The sequence below is a fragment of the Oryzias latipes genome, chromosome 1, assembly GCF_053564925.1.
Source record: "Oryzias latipes strain Hd-rR chromosome 1, Olatipes_Hd-rR_3.1".
NCBI classification, from domain to species: Eukaryota; Metazoa; Chordata; class Actinopteri; order Beloniformes; family Adrianichthyidae; genus Oryzias; species Oryzias latipes.
In genome coordinates, this window is record NC_136237.1 from 17,841,724 (window position 1) to 17,856,908 (window position 15,185).

The 15,185-nt window shown below is 39.3% G+C and overlaps 1 protein-coding gene across 1 annotated transcript; it reads right to left on the reverse strand.

Moving 5' to 3' along the window:
* Positions 1 to 9,570: 9,570 nt before the first annotated feature.
* thumpd1 (THUMP domain containing 1) lies at positions 9,571 to 15,132 on the reverse strand. The gene is made up of 5 exons (XM_004066053.5): positions 14,662 to 15,132; positions 13,477 to 13,642; positions 13,303 to 13,388; positions 11,932 to 12,094; positions 9,571 to 10,359 (listed from the first exon to the last, which is right to left on the reverse strand). The coding sequence occupies exons 1-5, from the start codon at positions 14,869 to 14,871 to the stop codon at positions 10,064 to 10,066; spliced, it is 921 nt and encodes a 306-aa protein (XP_004066101.1). The 5' UTR covers positions 14,872 to 15,132; the 3' UTR covers positions 9,571 to 10,063.
* Between the last annotated feature and the right edge of the window lie 53 nt (positions 15,133 to 15,185).

The window sequence follows — 15,185 nt, forward strand, 5'->3', positions numbered from 1 at the left end:
TAAACCCAAGTTTAAAAAAAGAAGTCATTTTCTTCCTTCCAAGTCTTAACAGTTTTTGTTTGAGATCGTATTACCAGAGTTGTCCCAGATTAACTGGCTAACATGGCTCCCGTAAAGTTATTACAAATTTGTTGGTTCAAGCTAGTTAAAAAGTTTTTTTGATCCTTCTTCATAATGTGTTAGCTCGTGTTTTAGTGAAAAGAATTTGTATTTTTCTGAACTTATTCTGATGCAAATCCCATCCTTGGTCAATGATGTTCAAATGTTACAATTCTTTTCACTGTCTTCATTATTTTCTTACATACTTGTACCAGAATAGTTTTACTTCAAGCCAACAAGCAGATATTTTTTTCAGTTCGTTCAAGTCCGGTGTGCAGAGTCCAAACATTTAGAACTGAGAAAAAACATTAGCAGTTTATTTCAAGAAAGTCTCATGTTATGCAATGCAACACCAGAGAACACAATCTGGTGCTTTTGTTCCCTGGTCCCAAGTCCAGGTAAGCGCAGAGTTGTGTCAGGAACGGCATCCGAAGTAAAACTATACCAAATAGCCAAATCAATCACAAGAATCACAAACAGAACGTTCACACCTCGGTTGTGGCCCAGGTTGACAATGACCGCCAATGGTTCTGTTGACCCACAGTGTGCTGTTAGGACACAGAGTGTCAGCTAAAAATTGACTACTGTTGTTAGAATGTCTGTTTGTAGACAAGGCCAGAAAAGAAAAGACAAGAGTATAGGACTTCTGCTACATCACACAGAGGACGTGTTGCACATTCAAGAACAATGAAGAATTAAAATCCACTTGTCATAATTCATTTTAGATTCTCAGAATGGTTTTGTTAGACTGGATGATAAATACAAGAGACACATATTGTGGTTACAACACGACGGTCCTCCTTCAAATCCTGGCCAAGAGAAAACCCAAGTGACTTCCAACCTGAAGGTTTTTTTAAAAAGAATGAACTGCTCAGTTGACCTAGTTACCACCAGGTGGCCACTTATAAAAGTCAAAACAGTTCTTGTTTGCTCAAAATAGTCTAAATTTACAAAAGAAATAAAAATATTACCAATTTCCTCACAAAATCTTATTTCACCTCTGAAAAATGTATGAACTTATAACAAGTAAAGTGGGAATGACCATTTCATTTGTCCAGCTTTAAAAATTTGAAAAACTGGGGTGTGGTCTATTGATTGACAACCTTAAACATTAGCTTTATAACAGAAATCGAAATCATGCATTTAGCTGACATTGTAACTTTTTTTGGTGAGAAAAACCCAAAACAGTCCAACACAAGAAGTGTTAACAGAAATGTAATCAGGTAAAGTAAAGAGAGAAGGATGAGGAAATCGGATAACAAACCCCTATCCATGCCATGGGAATCTGAAAGGACAAGACAGAGTTAATACAGCAAAACTGAGACAGCAGGTTCTGTCTCACTGCAGAAACAGTCTTAGTGGGGATGGAGACGCTTCAGAAGCTGTTCTCAGGGGATGTGGGAGAGTTAGTGGTCAGTCAAGGAAGACAATCCACTAACAGATAGAGTTCCAAACAAAACAAAATCCACTTCACTCACACCAAAAATCAGCAGCACCATAAATAAAAACAGGTCCATAATCCACAAAACCAGGAACCAAGCCAGATTAGATCAAATGTCAATAGGGGGAAAATAATCGGATCCAAGACAGTGGTCAAATCCAGGTATGCAAACTTCACGTCTGATGAACGGATCAAAACAAAAATCTGAGGCATGATTACTGGGGAGGAAACAAGGTGTGATCTGAAGCAGCATGCTGAAAACAGTACCAGTATCACCCTTTTCTGTGCACAATATTAGCTCTGAAGGTTAACCAGGGGAGCAAAGATTTTATAGCTGTAAAGAACATTTTCTTATTCCTGTTTTGGATGCAAAAGCTCCTCACAAGTCCGCTGTGAATGTGTTACATCAGAATAATTCTATGAATGTTGAACCAAACCAACTTCACTGGGAAAATAAACTTTCATTTTCTCAAAACCTGTCAAAGTCTTGTTTGGTCAAAAGTGGAGGTTCACGTTACTCCTTCTCTCAGTCTGCTGTCCGTCTGTTTTCCACCGACTACTTTTCAAACAGTGTCCCCTCACGCTCTGCCTTCATGTCCTTCTGGCCCCACACAGCCACCGCTGTCAAAGTGACTGTCAAGGTTCCGGATCACATATCTCCTACATGTGTCACTTCACAGCCAAATTCGCTGAGATTTAAAGAAAGCACTTTTAGGGTTTGGTTTTCCGATAGGAAGGACAAGTGATAAACCAAAGACAGCAAAGACAATGACTATTTTGCTCAGAAATTCTAATTTTTTTTCCTTCTCAGTAAAATTAACCATCATTTTTATTTCTTTAGCACCTCACCATTTACATAAGCAGAGAAGTTCTGTCAGCAAATCCATTGCAGGTTATTAGAAAAGGAACATCACATCATTAACGGCTCATTTTAACAACACACTCACTCCCACCGCAAAAGCCATAATCCCAATCATCTAAATACGGTGGCAGATTGCTCTCATTTTGGAGGAGCTAACAGGGATGTTTGCAATCAGTGTGAACACTCTCAGCCTACCTGTAGCAATGCAAGAATGGCAGCTAATGGCAGGGAGCGGACAGGCTGTTGGGGATTGATAAGCATTTCTCATTACTGAACTCCATTCACGTAGACCACCGCCACATGTGTGTAATAAACAAATAAGCACAGTCTGTCCGAGAAATAGATGTCCTTAAAATGTATGCTGCTTTCCAAACAATAGAGAGAAAATAAATAATTGATTTTTGCACCAATTTGTGTTATACATGTGTACAGCCAAAGCCAAGGCATATGGAAATGTTACAACCTGGCACATGTCTTAAGGGCATTGAGAAAATAATAGTAATACTGGCCGTCTTTGCACAATAGTTTGGAGGAAATTCCAATTCTTTTGTTTCAGAGCAGACCCACTGGATTAATGCAGTTATCAGGGAAGTAGCACATGCAGAGCTTTTGATTGGACATGATTCACTTTACAAAAACTAAGGGGAGCTAAACAATGAAGTTGCATAAGAACTAAATTCATAGTTTCAGACGGCAACTTCATTTAATTAAAATGACCAAAACATGCCATAAGAAAAGCAAGACCTGAACTTAACTGTGACCATAAAGAGCCTGAAATAATGACACAGACCAGGAGATTTAACTGAAACCAAGCTTTAGGCTATTAGGAAATCTATTAACACCAACCCAGTGTGAACGTTATGGTAAATGGAAAATAGGAGGGCCCTGTGATGACTGACACACTTACAGGATGTACCCCACTTTTGCCAAATGATGAATGGGATAGGCTCTAGGGATGGATGGATGGATGGATGGATGGATGGATGGATGGATGGATGGATGGATGGCTGGCTTTAAATTGAGAGGCCACAAGCAAAACATGACCTAACCACTAAAGGAAACATTGCAACTCTACATTAACTCTGGGGGACAGTAGGTTTTGAATCTGCAGATGGATCACGCAAAGACTCCCAAAAGGTTCAAGCACATTTGGAAACAAGTTCGCCTTTCTCTTTGACTCCTAATATCAAGGATTAAGTTGGGGGGATTAAAACTGGAAATGGTTTGGGAGTGTGGTTGGAACTTTTCCTCGCCCTCGCTCTCCCTCTCCATGAATGGGTAAAACACACTGTACAAAATTCACACTCTCAGGTCTGTAAGAGAACAAATGGAATAAGAAATAATTTCATTTTTGCATTTCTGAGTATTTCTCCTTTTAATTCGCTGTCAATCAAACTGTTGCAAAGACCCTTGGTTTGAATTAAAGAGCCTTTGTGATGTCACAACAGCCCAGTAGCGCATGTGCATTGCACAAGCTTCGTTATCTGCGTGCACAACAGCTCAGGAGCAGGAGAAGAGCAGATGGCACATTGCTGCATTCCCCGCACGTATTTTAAGTGCTTCCCGGGTTGGATTTAGTTGTTGGCCGCACATATTTAAAATTAAACTTAAAGAGCCATTAGCTGTCATGCGCCTAGGGGTGTGAAATGTGTTTTTCGCATTTGTGTTCACTCTCTGACTGAGTTTGAAGGCCTGCTGTCCCGCATCAACCAGACAGGGTGAAAATAAAAACAAGAATAAAATCAGGGGGCCGCTTTGTATTATTGTCTCAATGAAAATAAGATAAATATCATAAAGTTCAGGAGGCCTGAGCAGGCTGGCTCCCCATCCCGTCTGGCCACCAGCTCACCTCCAAGGAGCCGCCATGGTAATCATGATTGCTCCAGCTCTATGGGCCCTGCAACAGACTGTCCACCTTTGACCCTGTGACCTACCTTCGTCCAACAGTAGACAGGATGGGTACTGTTGGGCGACTTGGTTCAGACGGGTACCAAATCGGCTGCACCACTGAAATCTCCCTGTTGCCAGAACTTTGAGGCGCACCCGTCGCTCAAATCGCGCCGCAGGACCTCACATTGCGTCTGTACCATTGATTTATCATTGAAAATAATAACTCCTCATCCTATCTGAACCCTTCCTCTGGGTCCGTGCAGCCAAGAAAAAAGTTCAGCCCCGGCCGCACCTATTTGGAAAATTACGTGTGAATAGCTAATAGTTTCTTTCTGGCATTTCATTGTATTTGTTGGGCGAGTGAATTCAACAATCTGCATCAAATCAGTTCTGAGCCAGAGCCGGTGCTACTTGCTGCGAGACGCAGCTTGCAGAAAGGCGGGATTGAGGGCGGGGCTACTCAGCTTAGCACCAATGGCCACGCCCATGTGGAGGAGATTTTGGAAACAGAGGCTTGAGATACGTAGATGTAAAATGTGGCTTTTTAAAACCTTTAGGTTGTGGGATTTTGGTGAAAAACTTCATAATCATAATTAAAACACCACTGGGAACGTTTGTTATTAAAAAGAAATGGTCATAGGGGGACTTTAAATAAATGGATTCTTTACAAACATGTGAACTGGAAAACAATTGGAATTTTATCGTCAATTTTTTGAGTACAAGCAACAAATTAAAACAGATTAATAACTACAATTTAGATAAATCATATGAGAGATTCACTGATGTGATTGATACCTGGTGAAATTGTGGCTAATATTGTCTGAAGTCTTATTGTTGCATGCACAATATGTATGCTCCTATTGTCACATTCTCTTTGTATTAAAGTAATTGCAAATGGGTTTACATAGTAACTAATCAACCTCTTTCACATTTTTTGGCCTTTGTCCTGGGACACATTGAGAAACATCACATATGCACAGGGAAAGCATGCAAAGTCCAACAAAAAAAGGATTCAGGACCCTATTTTTCGGCACATGTGAATCAAATTCAAAATTACCAGGAATTTGGTTTGATGAGTTTAAATATATTGAGAGAGTAGTTGTTTAACAGCTCAACGGTTTTAGTTTTTTTTTCATGGTTAGCAGGGTTGGAAGTCTGTGAGTGAGGTGAATAAAGAGCTTCAGATTTTGCTGTGGCCCTTGCATCTGTTTGGAGTAGAGGTTTCAGCTGCCTTTACAGTCACACACTTGTTTTGAACAGGAATGCCATGTGGATGAGGATTTCAGCAGTGCCTCTGAAGGCTTTAGAGCCACTGATTCCTGTTTTTAAATCCCATTTTAAAAACAAACCTTTCTTTTTTTTTTAGAACAGCCTGTCTTTAAAATTATACAGTAACTGTTTGTCTCTAAATCTTGTTAATATTCTATTTTGAATTTTTAGTGTTATGTCACTTGAGTGAAGTGTGTCTGTGTGTTTTGTATCCATTGCTTTTAAGAATGAGGGGGGAGAAAAATAAAGACGTTAAAGGCAGAGGAAACACAACCTTTAGAAGCCGGTACAAACGCTTAGACTGTTTAACTCAATAAAGTTCAACTCATTGTTTATTCAAAGCATACATGTTTGATACATTTACCATGATCTTCAAGGCAAAACAATGATGGAATTCTTTACCATTCCCTGGCTCCGAAGCGCCACACAGGGTCTCACTTTTCTGGGGTTTTTAATGACGATAAAAAAGGAATCCGTCTAGAATGATCCAAAATGTCTGAACAGCTGCTCAGATCAGCTAATGTTCAGACCCGTTTGAAGTTTCCAGCCTCCTGATGATTCAAAAGGAAAACTAGGTGAAGGTAGACTTTCTACCCTTAAGGGGTACAAATTCCAGACAGGACAATCATTGTGACCTTGAGCAAAACACTAAACCTCAAATTGCCTGTAGTGTTAAAAAAAAAAAAAATTTTAGACAAAAGTTTCGGCTAAATGCCAAATTAGAAGGGTTTCTAGCACTCCATAAGTAATAATAGTTCTCAATAAGGCTGCAAAAATATAGGATCAGATTCTAAATACAATTGTTGAAAAAGCCACGACAGAATTGAAGTGCTAAAAAGAACATGGCATCCACTGCAGGATGCACTTCCCGCTCTGTCTTGATTTACAAATGCTTCACAATCAGGAAAAGTTGTCTTTTTTCTGCATTTCTGTTTTACAGACTCAGTCATAAGGGGATTCTGTGTCACTTCAACAGAACTGCTTTTTGGATGTAGAGAGACAAATGAGACCCCGGAGAGCAATACTTAGCCGCTTATAAAGGTCAGATACGTAGGCACACCTATGGTTGCTAATCCTGACCCGAGGGAGTGTGTGTGGATGTGTGTGTGTGTGGATGTAATTGTTTCACAGGCCTGCGACATTTAAACCTGAATGAGAGTGCAATCCTGTTTGGCAGACCAGGGAGTATGTGATATATGCAATTGACTAGAAAATCAGTTCGCTCCGGAGCCCAGAGGTTTAATTAAACATGGCCTTGGGGGTAATTATAACATTAGAAGCTTTTTTCCCCACTTATTTTGACAATATCACCTATTTTGTTTTACTTCATTAGACGATGAAAACGTTTCTAAGTGTGGCTCATTTTGTAGAAATGTGTTTTTTATAGCTTATGTACATTTCTTTTAATGCATCACCAACATTGGAACAAATGAATACAATCTCATCTCCTAAAATGTGCTCGTACTGCTGTCAACATAAGCACTGGCCAGGCAGCAGACACATTATTAGCAGGTGTCGGTGTGAGCTTGTTAAAGAGGCTAATTGGTAATTCACTAATAATAAATCCTTGTTTTTGCTTCGCATCATCAGGGCTGCAGGCTTGGGAGAAGACCTCAGCGACTGAGCCACCCGAGAGCTGGCAACCACCCAATTTGTGAGTCTTAGCACAAAAAATGGTGCAGATAATGACGGGCAGGTCACAGTTACAGTTCAAGCTGTGGGGGGGGAAAAAGAGCAAAAAATGGATTCAGAAATCCATTAAAGCTCGAGTGTGTGTCTCACACAACATGGAGTGTGTGGGCATGACTAATTAAACCATCATCGTCGCTTGTGTTTTTCTCCAAAAGTGACATTTAGGCACTCCTAAGGTCTGTAATTTACAGTTTCTGCTTACAGCTGGTTTATTTGAATACAAAAGCATTCAACTAATATAATCTTTTCTGTTTTTTCATGAATTAAAACATTGCTGTCATTCTGTATACTGAAACCTTCAGGCAAATATTGTTTTAATGTTTTAACACGTTTCAAAATATCAACACTTTCATTTACTATGGAGAAGCCTCGAAAGTTCTAACATTTCCCCATCAAATGAAAAGCTCATTCAGTCTACAGGAAATTCTTAAATAAATACTTGCTTTACAGACTATGAAGCTTAAAAGAACATTTAAAGAACATCTGTCATTTATTGATTTTTCCCCACAGAATACCATTTTCAAATGTTTCTTCCTTTGAGACAAAAATGGAATTAGGAAATTCTAATGTAGATTAAACGTTTGGAGAGAAATGATTGAAAGATGCACAAAATCTGAAGTGTTTTATGAAGCCCACAAGCTAGTAAGACAGGCTTTAACTCCATCTTGTGGCTTAAACATATATAACCAGTAATGCTGCATGGAGTTAATAGCTTTGTCCTCACTGGAAGGAAAAAGTTTTCAAAAACTGAGCAAAAACAAAAAATGGGCCCAACTTTATATGAATGTTTTTAAATAGGGTCAATGAGAAAGTCCTTGTCTAACGATAGAGCAAAACTAGAGAGTCTGTTATTCCGCTTAATACACTGTAAAACGTGAGTCTTAAGAAAAGACCTTCTTTAAGACAAAAATGTCTTATTGTCTGCCTTGCAGGAAAAGTAATTTTATGGAGAAAGATTTTCATAGCAAAATATAGTTGGAGAAAAAAACATCTCTTACTGACAAGTATTTTTTCTTCATATAAGAAATCTTTGTAAGATCTCATTTTATTTTTTACCACACTGGCTGGCTGTTTTATTTTTTAACTTTATACATTTTATTTTACATTTTAAGAAAGTTTGACCTATTTTTAGAGGGCCTTGCTTTGTTTACAGTTAACAAAGCAGTAAATACTGTGTATACTCTACAGCGTTTAAAGTAAACGACAATGGATAAAAAGGGTCTTAAATAGTAAGACGTTTGAAATCCTAAATCACTGAGTAAAGCACTAAAGCACTAGAAACTCTTTGTTCATTTTCTTCTGTTTAGTCCCTTTCAGGGTCACAGGGCCACTTGTGGGCACTAGTCTCTCGCAGGGCCACAACCACACACCCATTCACACTCACACTCTCACCTAGGGGCAATTTAGAATAACCAAGGAAGCTGGAGAAAACCCACGCATGCACAGGGAGAACATGCAAACTCCACACAGAAAGATCCCCCATTGGTGTTCTGTTTCAGGTCCCCCAGGAACCAGGCTTCCTTAGTGTGAACAGAGAGTGCTAACCACTGGGCCATCGTGCAGACAGAAACTCTAAAAATTGAAATCCATTTTTGTTTATAATAAATTAAAGCAACTAAACAATCTGAAGAGTGGATTGGGAGCCAAAAGAGTCTTAAAGGAGCAGAACCAAAAGAAAAGAGCCAGAATTCCTATCATCCCTATGCAGTGGAGGTGTCTTTGTTTGCATTGTTGCTGTGGTCACATTCCTTTAAACACAGGGGGGACATTTTTTGGTCAGTTTGGTAGAACATTTCATTCACTGACATTTGCTATCAGACACTGATTTACGAACCAAACATTTTTTTATATAAATACATTTATCCACACATTCAGCGCAGATAGGCCTATATTCATTTAGCAGTAGCACAAGAGATTTCTTTTAAGAAATTTGCTATTTTAGAAATTTCTTTTTTATACTAATCATGCAAACAAACTATTTGCTCTACAATATTTTATACATGAAATGTCACTCTGTGACAACTACATTATGATTATTAGTGAAACAGATTTTGGAAATCATAAGTTTTATTGCTACACGACTTAACACACATTATTCTTATGACACACTGGTCTTTTTGGCTCCATTCTGATGCAATGTGGTAGTCTGACCAATATATGTCCCTAGTTTCTGTGTCAAATGCTTTACAACCCTGAACCATTTCAATACAATTTGATTCATTTTGGTTCAGAAAGCTTTGGTTTTTCCATCACTACTTTATTGCAGTATTAATCAAATCTAATTTAAAAACACAATGAGTAGACAATATTGGGAAACTTGTTTGACTCAGTTGTTTCTTTAATTCAGGAAGTCGTTTGGAAAACAACAAAAAAGCACAGATATCAAATATGACCCGAGTCTTAGGATGGCTTCTCTGGGTGGGCTTCCACTCAGTATTATTTGACCAGGTTGATCCCTGATTGTGTCTTGAGGGTCAACATCCAAACTGAGAAAAATATTCCATTTTTTAAAGATAAAAACATGAAAATTAGAAACATTGAAAGAATTAAAACAGGCATCTGAGAAACACAGAGCTGCAAAATGTTACTATGTACGGTTTATTCTAAACAGCTGCATCTGAAATGGAGCCGAGGTCGGATCCCAGTTTAGTCTACAAATATTCACGGATGTTAAAAAAAATGAGATGGAGACCCTTCTAAATCTTTTTACGCCTAGTTTTTGGAGAAACCAGATTATCATTCCATTTCAAAACAAATCACTACAATAACAGTTAACATCTTAACAAGAGTGTTTCCAAGAACGTGGAGTCTCATTTGCCTCCGTTTTCAGGCTCTTCGTTGTTCTGCGACACATTTTCTTCCTCCATTTCTGTCGTCTCCTCTTTGTCCTTCACCCCTCCGTCGTGCTTCTCCTCCTCCGGCGTGTCTGTGACGGGCTTTGCTGGCTCATCTTCTTTCACTACTTCCTGAACGTTGTACTTTCTGTAAAGCGTATAGTCTTTTACTACACTGATACAACACACAGCTTTGATGACCTCGACAATGATGGTCAGTTCAGGGTTGGTCAAATCCACTTTGTTTTTCGGGTTTAGCTTTCCCACAATGCCTGTAGAGTTTAAAAAAACAACAGACATGAAAAGGTGAGGCTTTGTTGCAATGATCTAGCACAAGTGGTCCTCATAAATACAGAATATCGGCACAATATCAGTGTCTGTAGGTGTGAAGAATATTGCAAATATGTCTCACTGAAACACTTCTGCTTTGACTATCCAGCCATTATGATTGTGAATTCATCAGTGCACCCACAACAGACTTCAACACATTACAACAACCTGTCAGTTTACCCGTCTGTTTGCAGGACAAAGATTTACCCCCTAAGACCTCCCCTCCTACACTATTTTACACACCACCTGTAGCTCAGACACTAGTGTATAGCTCCTGGTGTTATCCTGAGTTCTACTGAGAAATGGATGGATCACAAAAAAAAATGTCTTAATTTGATCTACGTTAGAGAAAACATTGTCCCTTTACAACGATGTCCACACAACAAAACTAGACTGCATTTGACCACTGAATGGACCCGATTCTCAGACAGTAAAAAGCTGAGGGACATACATGACTGATTTACCCATAATACTGTTCTTATATCCTTTTTTAAATCAAGTGAGCTGTCGTCAGGAAACGTTTTAATTATTGCTAGTTTGATTTTTGGTCAATCTTGGAGTGAAGAGTTAAGCAGTTTTGTGAGTTTTCATGACTGTTACTCTTTTTAACAAATAAAAACAAGGGCCTAAATATCTGAAATTTCCAATTTCCGTCAGCCAACACGTGTTCAAAGAAGTTGTGTTTTTGGTGTTTTTAACATGTTCCTCTGGCATTTATCTGATGATGGAGGACATGCATAAAGAAAATTAAGCTAAATGTTACTTTTCTTTATTTAAATCATTGAGAATCAGGAGCAGACAAAAAAAATCATTAAAAAAGAGCTTATTTGTGACAGAAAATACGATTGGCCGGCCACAAGCTGGCTGCTCCGCTCCATTCTGATAAATCCACTTATAGACAAATGGATCCACATACGTTCTCGTTTTCCTCGTCTGAGCTGGTATCTGGCTCAAAACTGGATCACTTCAATATTGCTCGCCATTGCTCGTACCACTATTGTTAGCTTGGGGGTGTGAAGGGCTTGCAGCAGAGGGGAAGGGGGGTGGGGTTGCTCTCAGCTAACTATCCTGCTGCAACTCGGAGGCTAATTTCTAATGAACTACCTCTGCTGTGCAGAAACTGACACTTTTTTTTAAGTTTGAAGTGGTGACTTCAAGGCCCACATTTAGCATGTTCAAACTCTGGGGCATGTTAGGACACTAAATAGTGGAAACCTATTGTGGGCAGATGATTCATTGGTCTTCAACCTATAAATAACACACATCCATGTGATCCCAGCAGACCGGAGTGTGTGTACGTCCTTGAAAATCTGTTTTCTGTTGCTCCCATTTACTCTTTTGGCCTGTCAAGAGCTAATTAGCCCCCTGATTGGCAGGACCTGTAAGAACAGCATCCTGGGTTCAGAGGTGCTCCTCAAACAGAGTAACATGTTGTCCTGTGAAGGTGTGAGGTCTCCCACAGTAGATAAACTCATCATTTAACATCATTACATACAGGCCGGGTTGGTGTCTACCTGCGATAGATTTGATGATCTCATCTCTCTTGTTGTGGCTGCTGTTACGAGCCTTGAAAGCAATTTTATACGTCGCACAGTTGGGGGTTTTGAACCATGGCTCCAAGTATGTAGTCAGGTATTTCACCATGTCCTCCTGGAAGGCCTTGCATGTTCCAGTGACCTAAGGGGGTAAAAAGAAGTCAGAATGGTGCATTTTGGAACCAAAATCAAGCAGTTTGAGGTCCAACTACAATGAATTTGAACATTTCTTTTGTAAATACAAGTCGGTGATGAAATGAGAAAAGTGGAAACAAAGTGGGAGTGCTGGGATCTCCTCTTGGAGGAATCTCAATGAGAAGACAAAGTGTTTGGGTCTTCAACCTTCTATGGGGCGCTAAGAAGAATAAAAGCACTGTTTTCATGTTCTCCCCACAATTATGCAATTTATTTACTGAATGTTTTCTTATTTGAAGATTATAAATTTTGGAATTAAAAAGTAGATTTTTCTCCGAACATTAACTTAAATTGTATCTACTTTTGACAACAGCACATGAACTTATTTCTAAAATAAAATACACCCCGTGTTAAAATCAAAGTGTCCCGTTGGAGCACGAGGAAATGTAAAAAAAAAAAATAATGAGAAAAAAGCCAAAATGGCAATTTTTCTATTGCCTATTTTTTCTATTGCCTATTGCCTTTGTCAGCCTTTATCCTTTTTCTATTTTTAGTACAAAATTTCAGTATCCAATAGAAAAATACATATTCATATTTAAAATCAACTAGACTCTGTTGTTCAGCAGGAAAACCAGTTGTAATAATGAACAGTTGGCATTGGACTGCCATCACGTCACTCAATGATCTGAAATGTGTGCATTTTGGAGGCGTGCTAAACCAAAGGAAGCCTCCTGATTTAGTGTGATGTCAGCAGTACTAGAAAAAAAAGATATTTACCCACCAATATAAGACCAACTATGTTAAAAAGAACATTTGTAACTACTAAAATTAATTTAAAAATTAATGTTCAAAAGTTCATATTTATTTAAATGATCAGCTCTTTTTTCAAAGTCAGGGAGCCAGAATGGAAGGTTAACAGAGGCTTTGGAGCCACAGGTAGCAGAACCCAGACTTTAGGTGCTGGAAACAAGCAGAACAAGTTCAATATTTGGGGCAACAAGACCAAACTGCGGTTTGACATAAACAACAGATTTGTCTTTATTTTAAAAATTTTTTTTGAAAAACTTTAGATCTCAATATAATATTTAACGTCAAAGAATAATTCTCACAACTTAAATGATTTTTCCTCAGAAAACCCTATATGAGCATTATTTTCAATTTTCAAATGACAACATGTTGCATAAACCTGTTTCAACTAAGACGGTTGATGCTTACAGGCAGCATTCGGAGGATCACGCGAGACTTCTTTTTCTTGCTGGTGTGCAGGTCAGTCAGGATCTGATGAATGAGCTTGTCAGGTTCTACGACAGACGGAGAAAAAGTCATCAAACCGAGGAAAACCCCAAAAAATATGTCACAATGGAAAACAATTCTAAAAATAATCCTGACCCATATTTTGCGTTTTGATGAAAATGACATTGTTGGCTCCACTTTCCAGCGCCTGGAAACGTCTCTCCTGTTTAGTGTTGGATGCTTGCAGCTGTGCAACTTCCTTCTTCAGCGCAACATCGACGTCTTCTTCTTCTTCGCTGCTGCCTCCGTTTGCATTTGGCAGCTAAGATGGCACACATGTTATTGTCACAAACTTCCAAAAGACAATCATTTATTGAATTGAACAGATTTTTTCTACTTGCTCTACTATTCAGAACAACAAGAAACCAAACATTTGACCTCTCAGCTTTTGGAGAACAGTCAAAAACGACAAACAAATCTGGAATCAGTTCATCAAAATATATTTACTTCCTGATTTCTATTGAGTAAAAACGCAATCTCAAAAAGTACATAAAGCCATTCTGAGAACGTTCAAGGGTTTTATCCAGGTCTTTTCGCTTCATAAGGGTCTGAAATAAATGTAAGAAAAGGGGTTGATGGGAAATTAGCCGAGGCTAATCAACCCTTAGTTACACTCTCTCCCACTGGCTTATAGCACTTCACAAGCCCAAGCTAACATTGGCTATCAAAAAAAAATCCAGCTGGACAGTTTCAAATCAGACGAGGAAAATTAATCCATGTGTCTGCAAGAAGTGGATGCATCCAAACCAGAGCAGAGACTTTGACCCAACCATGGCAGCTTCTGCCTCACAAAGCTGAGCTTTTTACAAAAATGTGTCTACTCCTGCTTCATCACGACTTGAATAAACAAATATTCAGCAATGCAGCTTTAATCTCATGATTTCTCCGGTCCTCCATTATGAATAAATGCTACCAGAACATGTTAAAAAGACTAAAAACACGATTTTCGTTGGAGTGGGTCTCTACAGACATCTAAAATCCGACTTTCTTTGATTGATTGTGTTTGAAACAGAGATGTTTGCAACAATGAAAAAGCAAAAGAGAGTATCTGCTGATTGAAATGGCTGTCAGAACTTTTTCAATGTCCCAGACTTTTTTGTTGTTGTCATCTTTTGAGGGACAAGCAAGGGCCTTTAAAATCGTAGAGACGGCCCTGCTCCTCCTCCTGCCGAAGAATAATAATAATAATTCATTACAAATAAACCCCGCGGATTGTCTGCATGTGTTGAGACTTGAAGCTCCGCCGTAAGTTACTCACAGACAGACTCGGAGCACACCTACCTTCTCCGGCCCATAGAGCTTCTCGGCGTACTCATTGAGCAGGTCCAAGGCCTCCGCCGTGCACTTTCTCTGGTTCATGTTGCAGGTGATGAGGATCCCCTGCATGCCCACCTCTAGCTCCCGGGAGCCCTTCCACCGCTTGCTGTTGTTGTGGCCGGCTACAAAGCGCTTCTTGCTTCGCTTCCTGGAGTCGGTTTGCGCGGCCGACATGTTACCTACAAGCTTTCGAGCCGACTGGAGCTGAGAGTTTAAGCTGCCGCCTGTCTTTACGGGAAACGTTAGCCGTTCGCCAAATCAAACAAGTCACCAAGTCGGGATTTACAAAACAAAACAAAATAAGTTCGACTGATGCAAGAGTATATAAGAACGGGGCAAATGATATGTTTGTGCGCCTTACTGTCCTCACGTGCGCTCAAGGAGGGACGTCAGTCACAACATTGAACGTTAGTTATCTTGTACGGCGTGTCAGGAAGGACAAAATTAGGAGACCAACTCAAAAGCCAATTCAGGGCGAATTTTTTTGA

Excerpts from the sequence above, each read along its gene's own strand:
- thumpd1 (XM_004066053.5), bottom strand. The coding sequence starts at position 14,871 with ATGTCGGCCGCGCAAACCGACTCCAGGAAGCGAAGCAAGAAGCGCTTT. Across the intron at positions 13,643-14,661 it reads AGCTCTATGGGCCGGAGAAG|CTGCCAAATGCAAACGGAGG; the intron begins GTAGGTGTGCTC and ends GTGCCATCTTAG. Across the intron at positions 12,095-13,302 it reads TGATCCTCCGAATGCTGCCT|GTCACTGGAACATGCAAGGC; the intron begins GTAAGCATCAAC and ends TTACCCCCTTAG.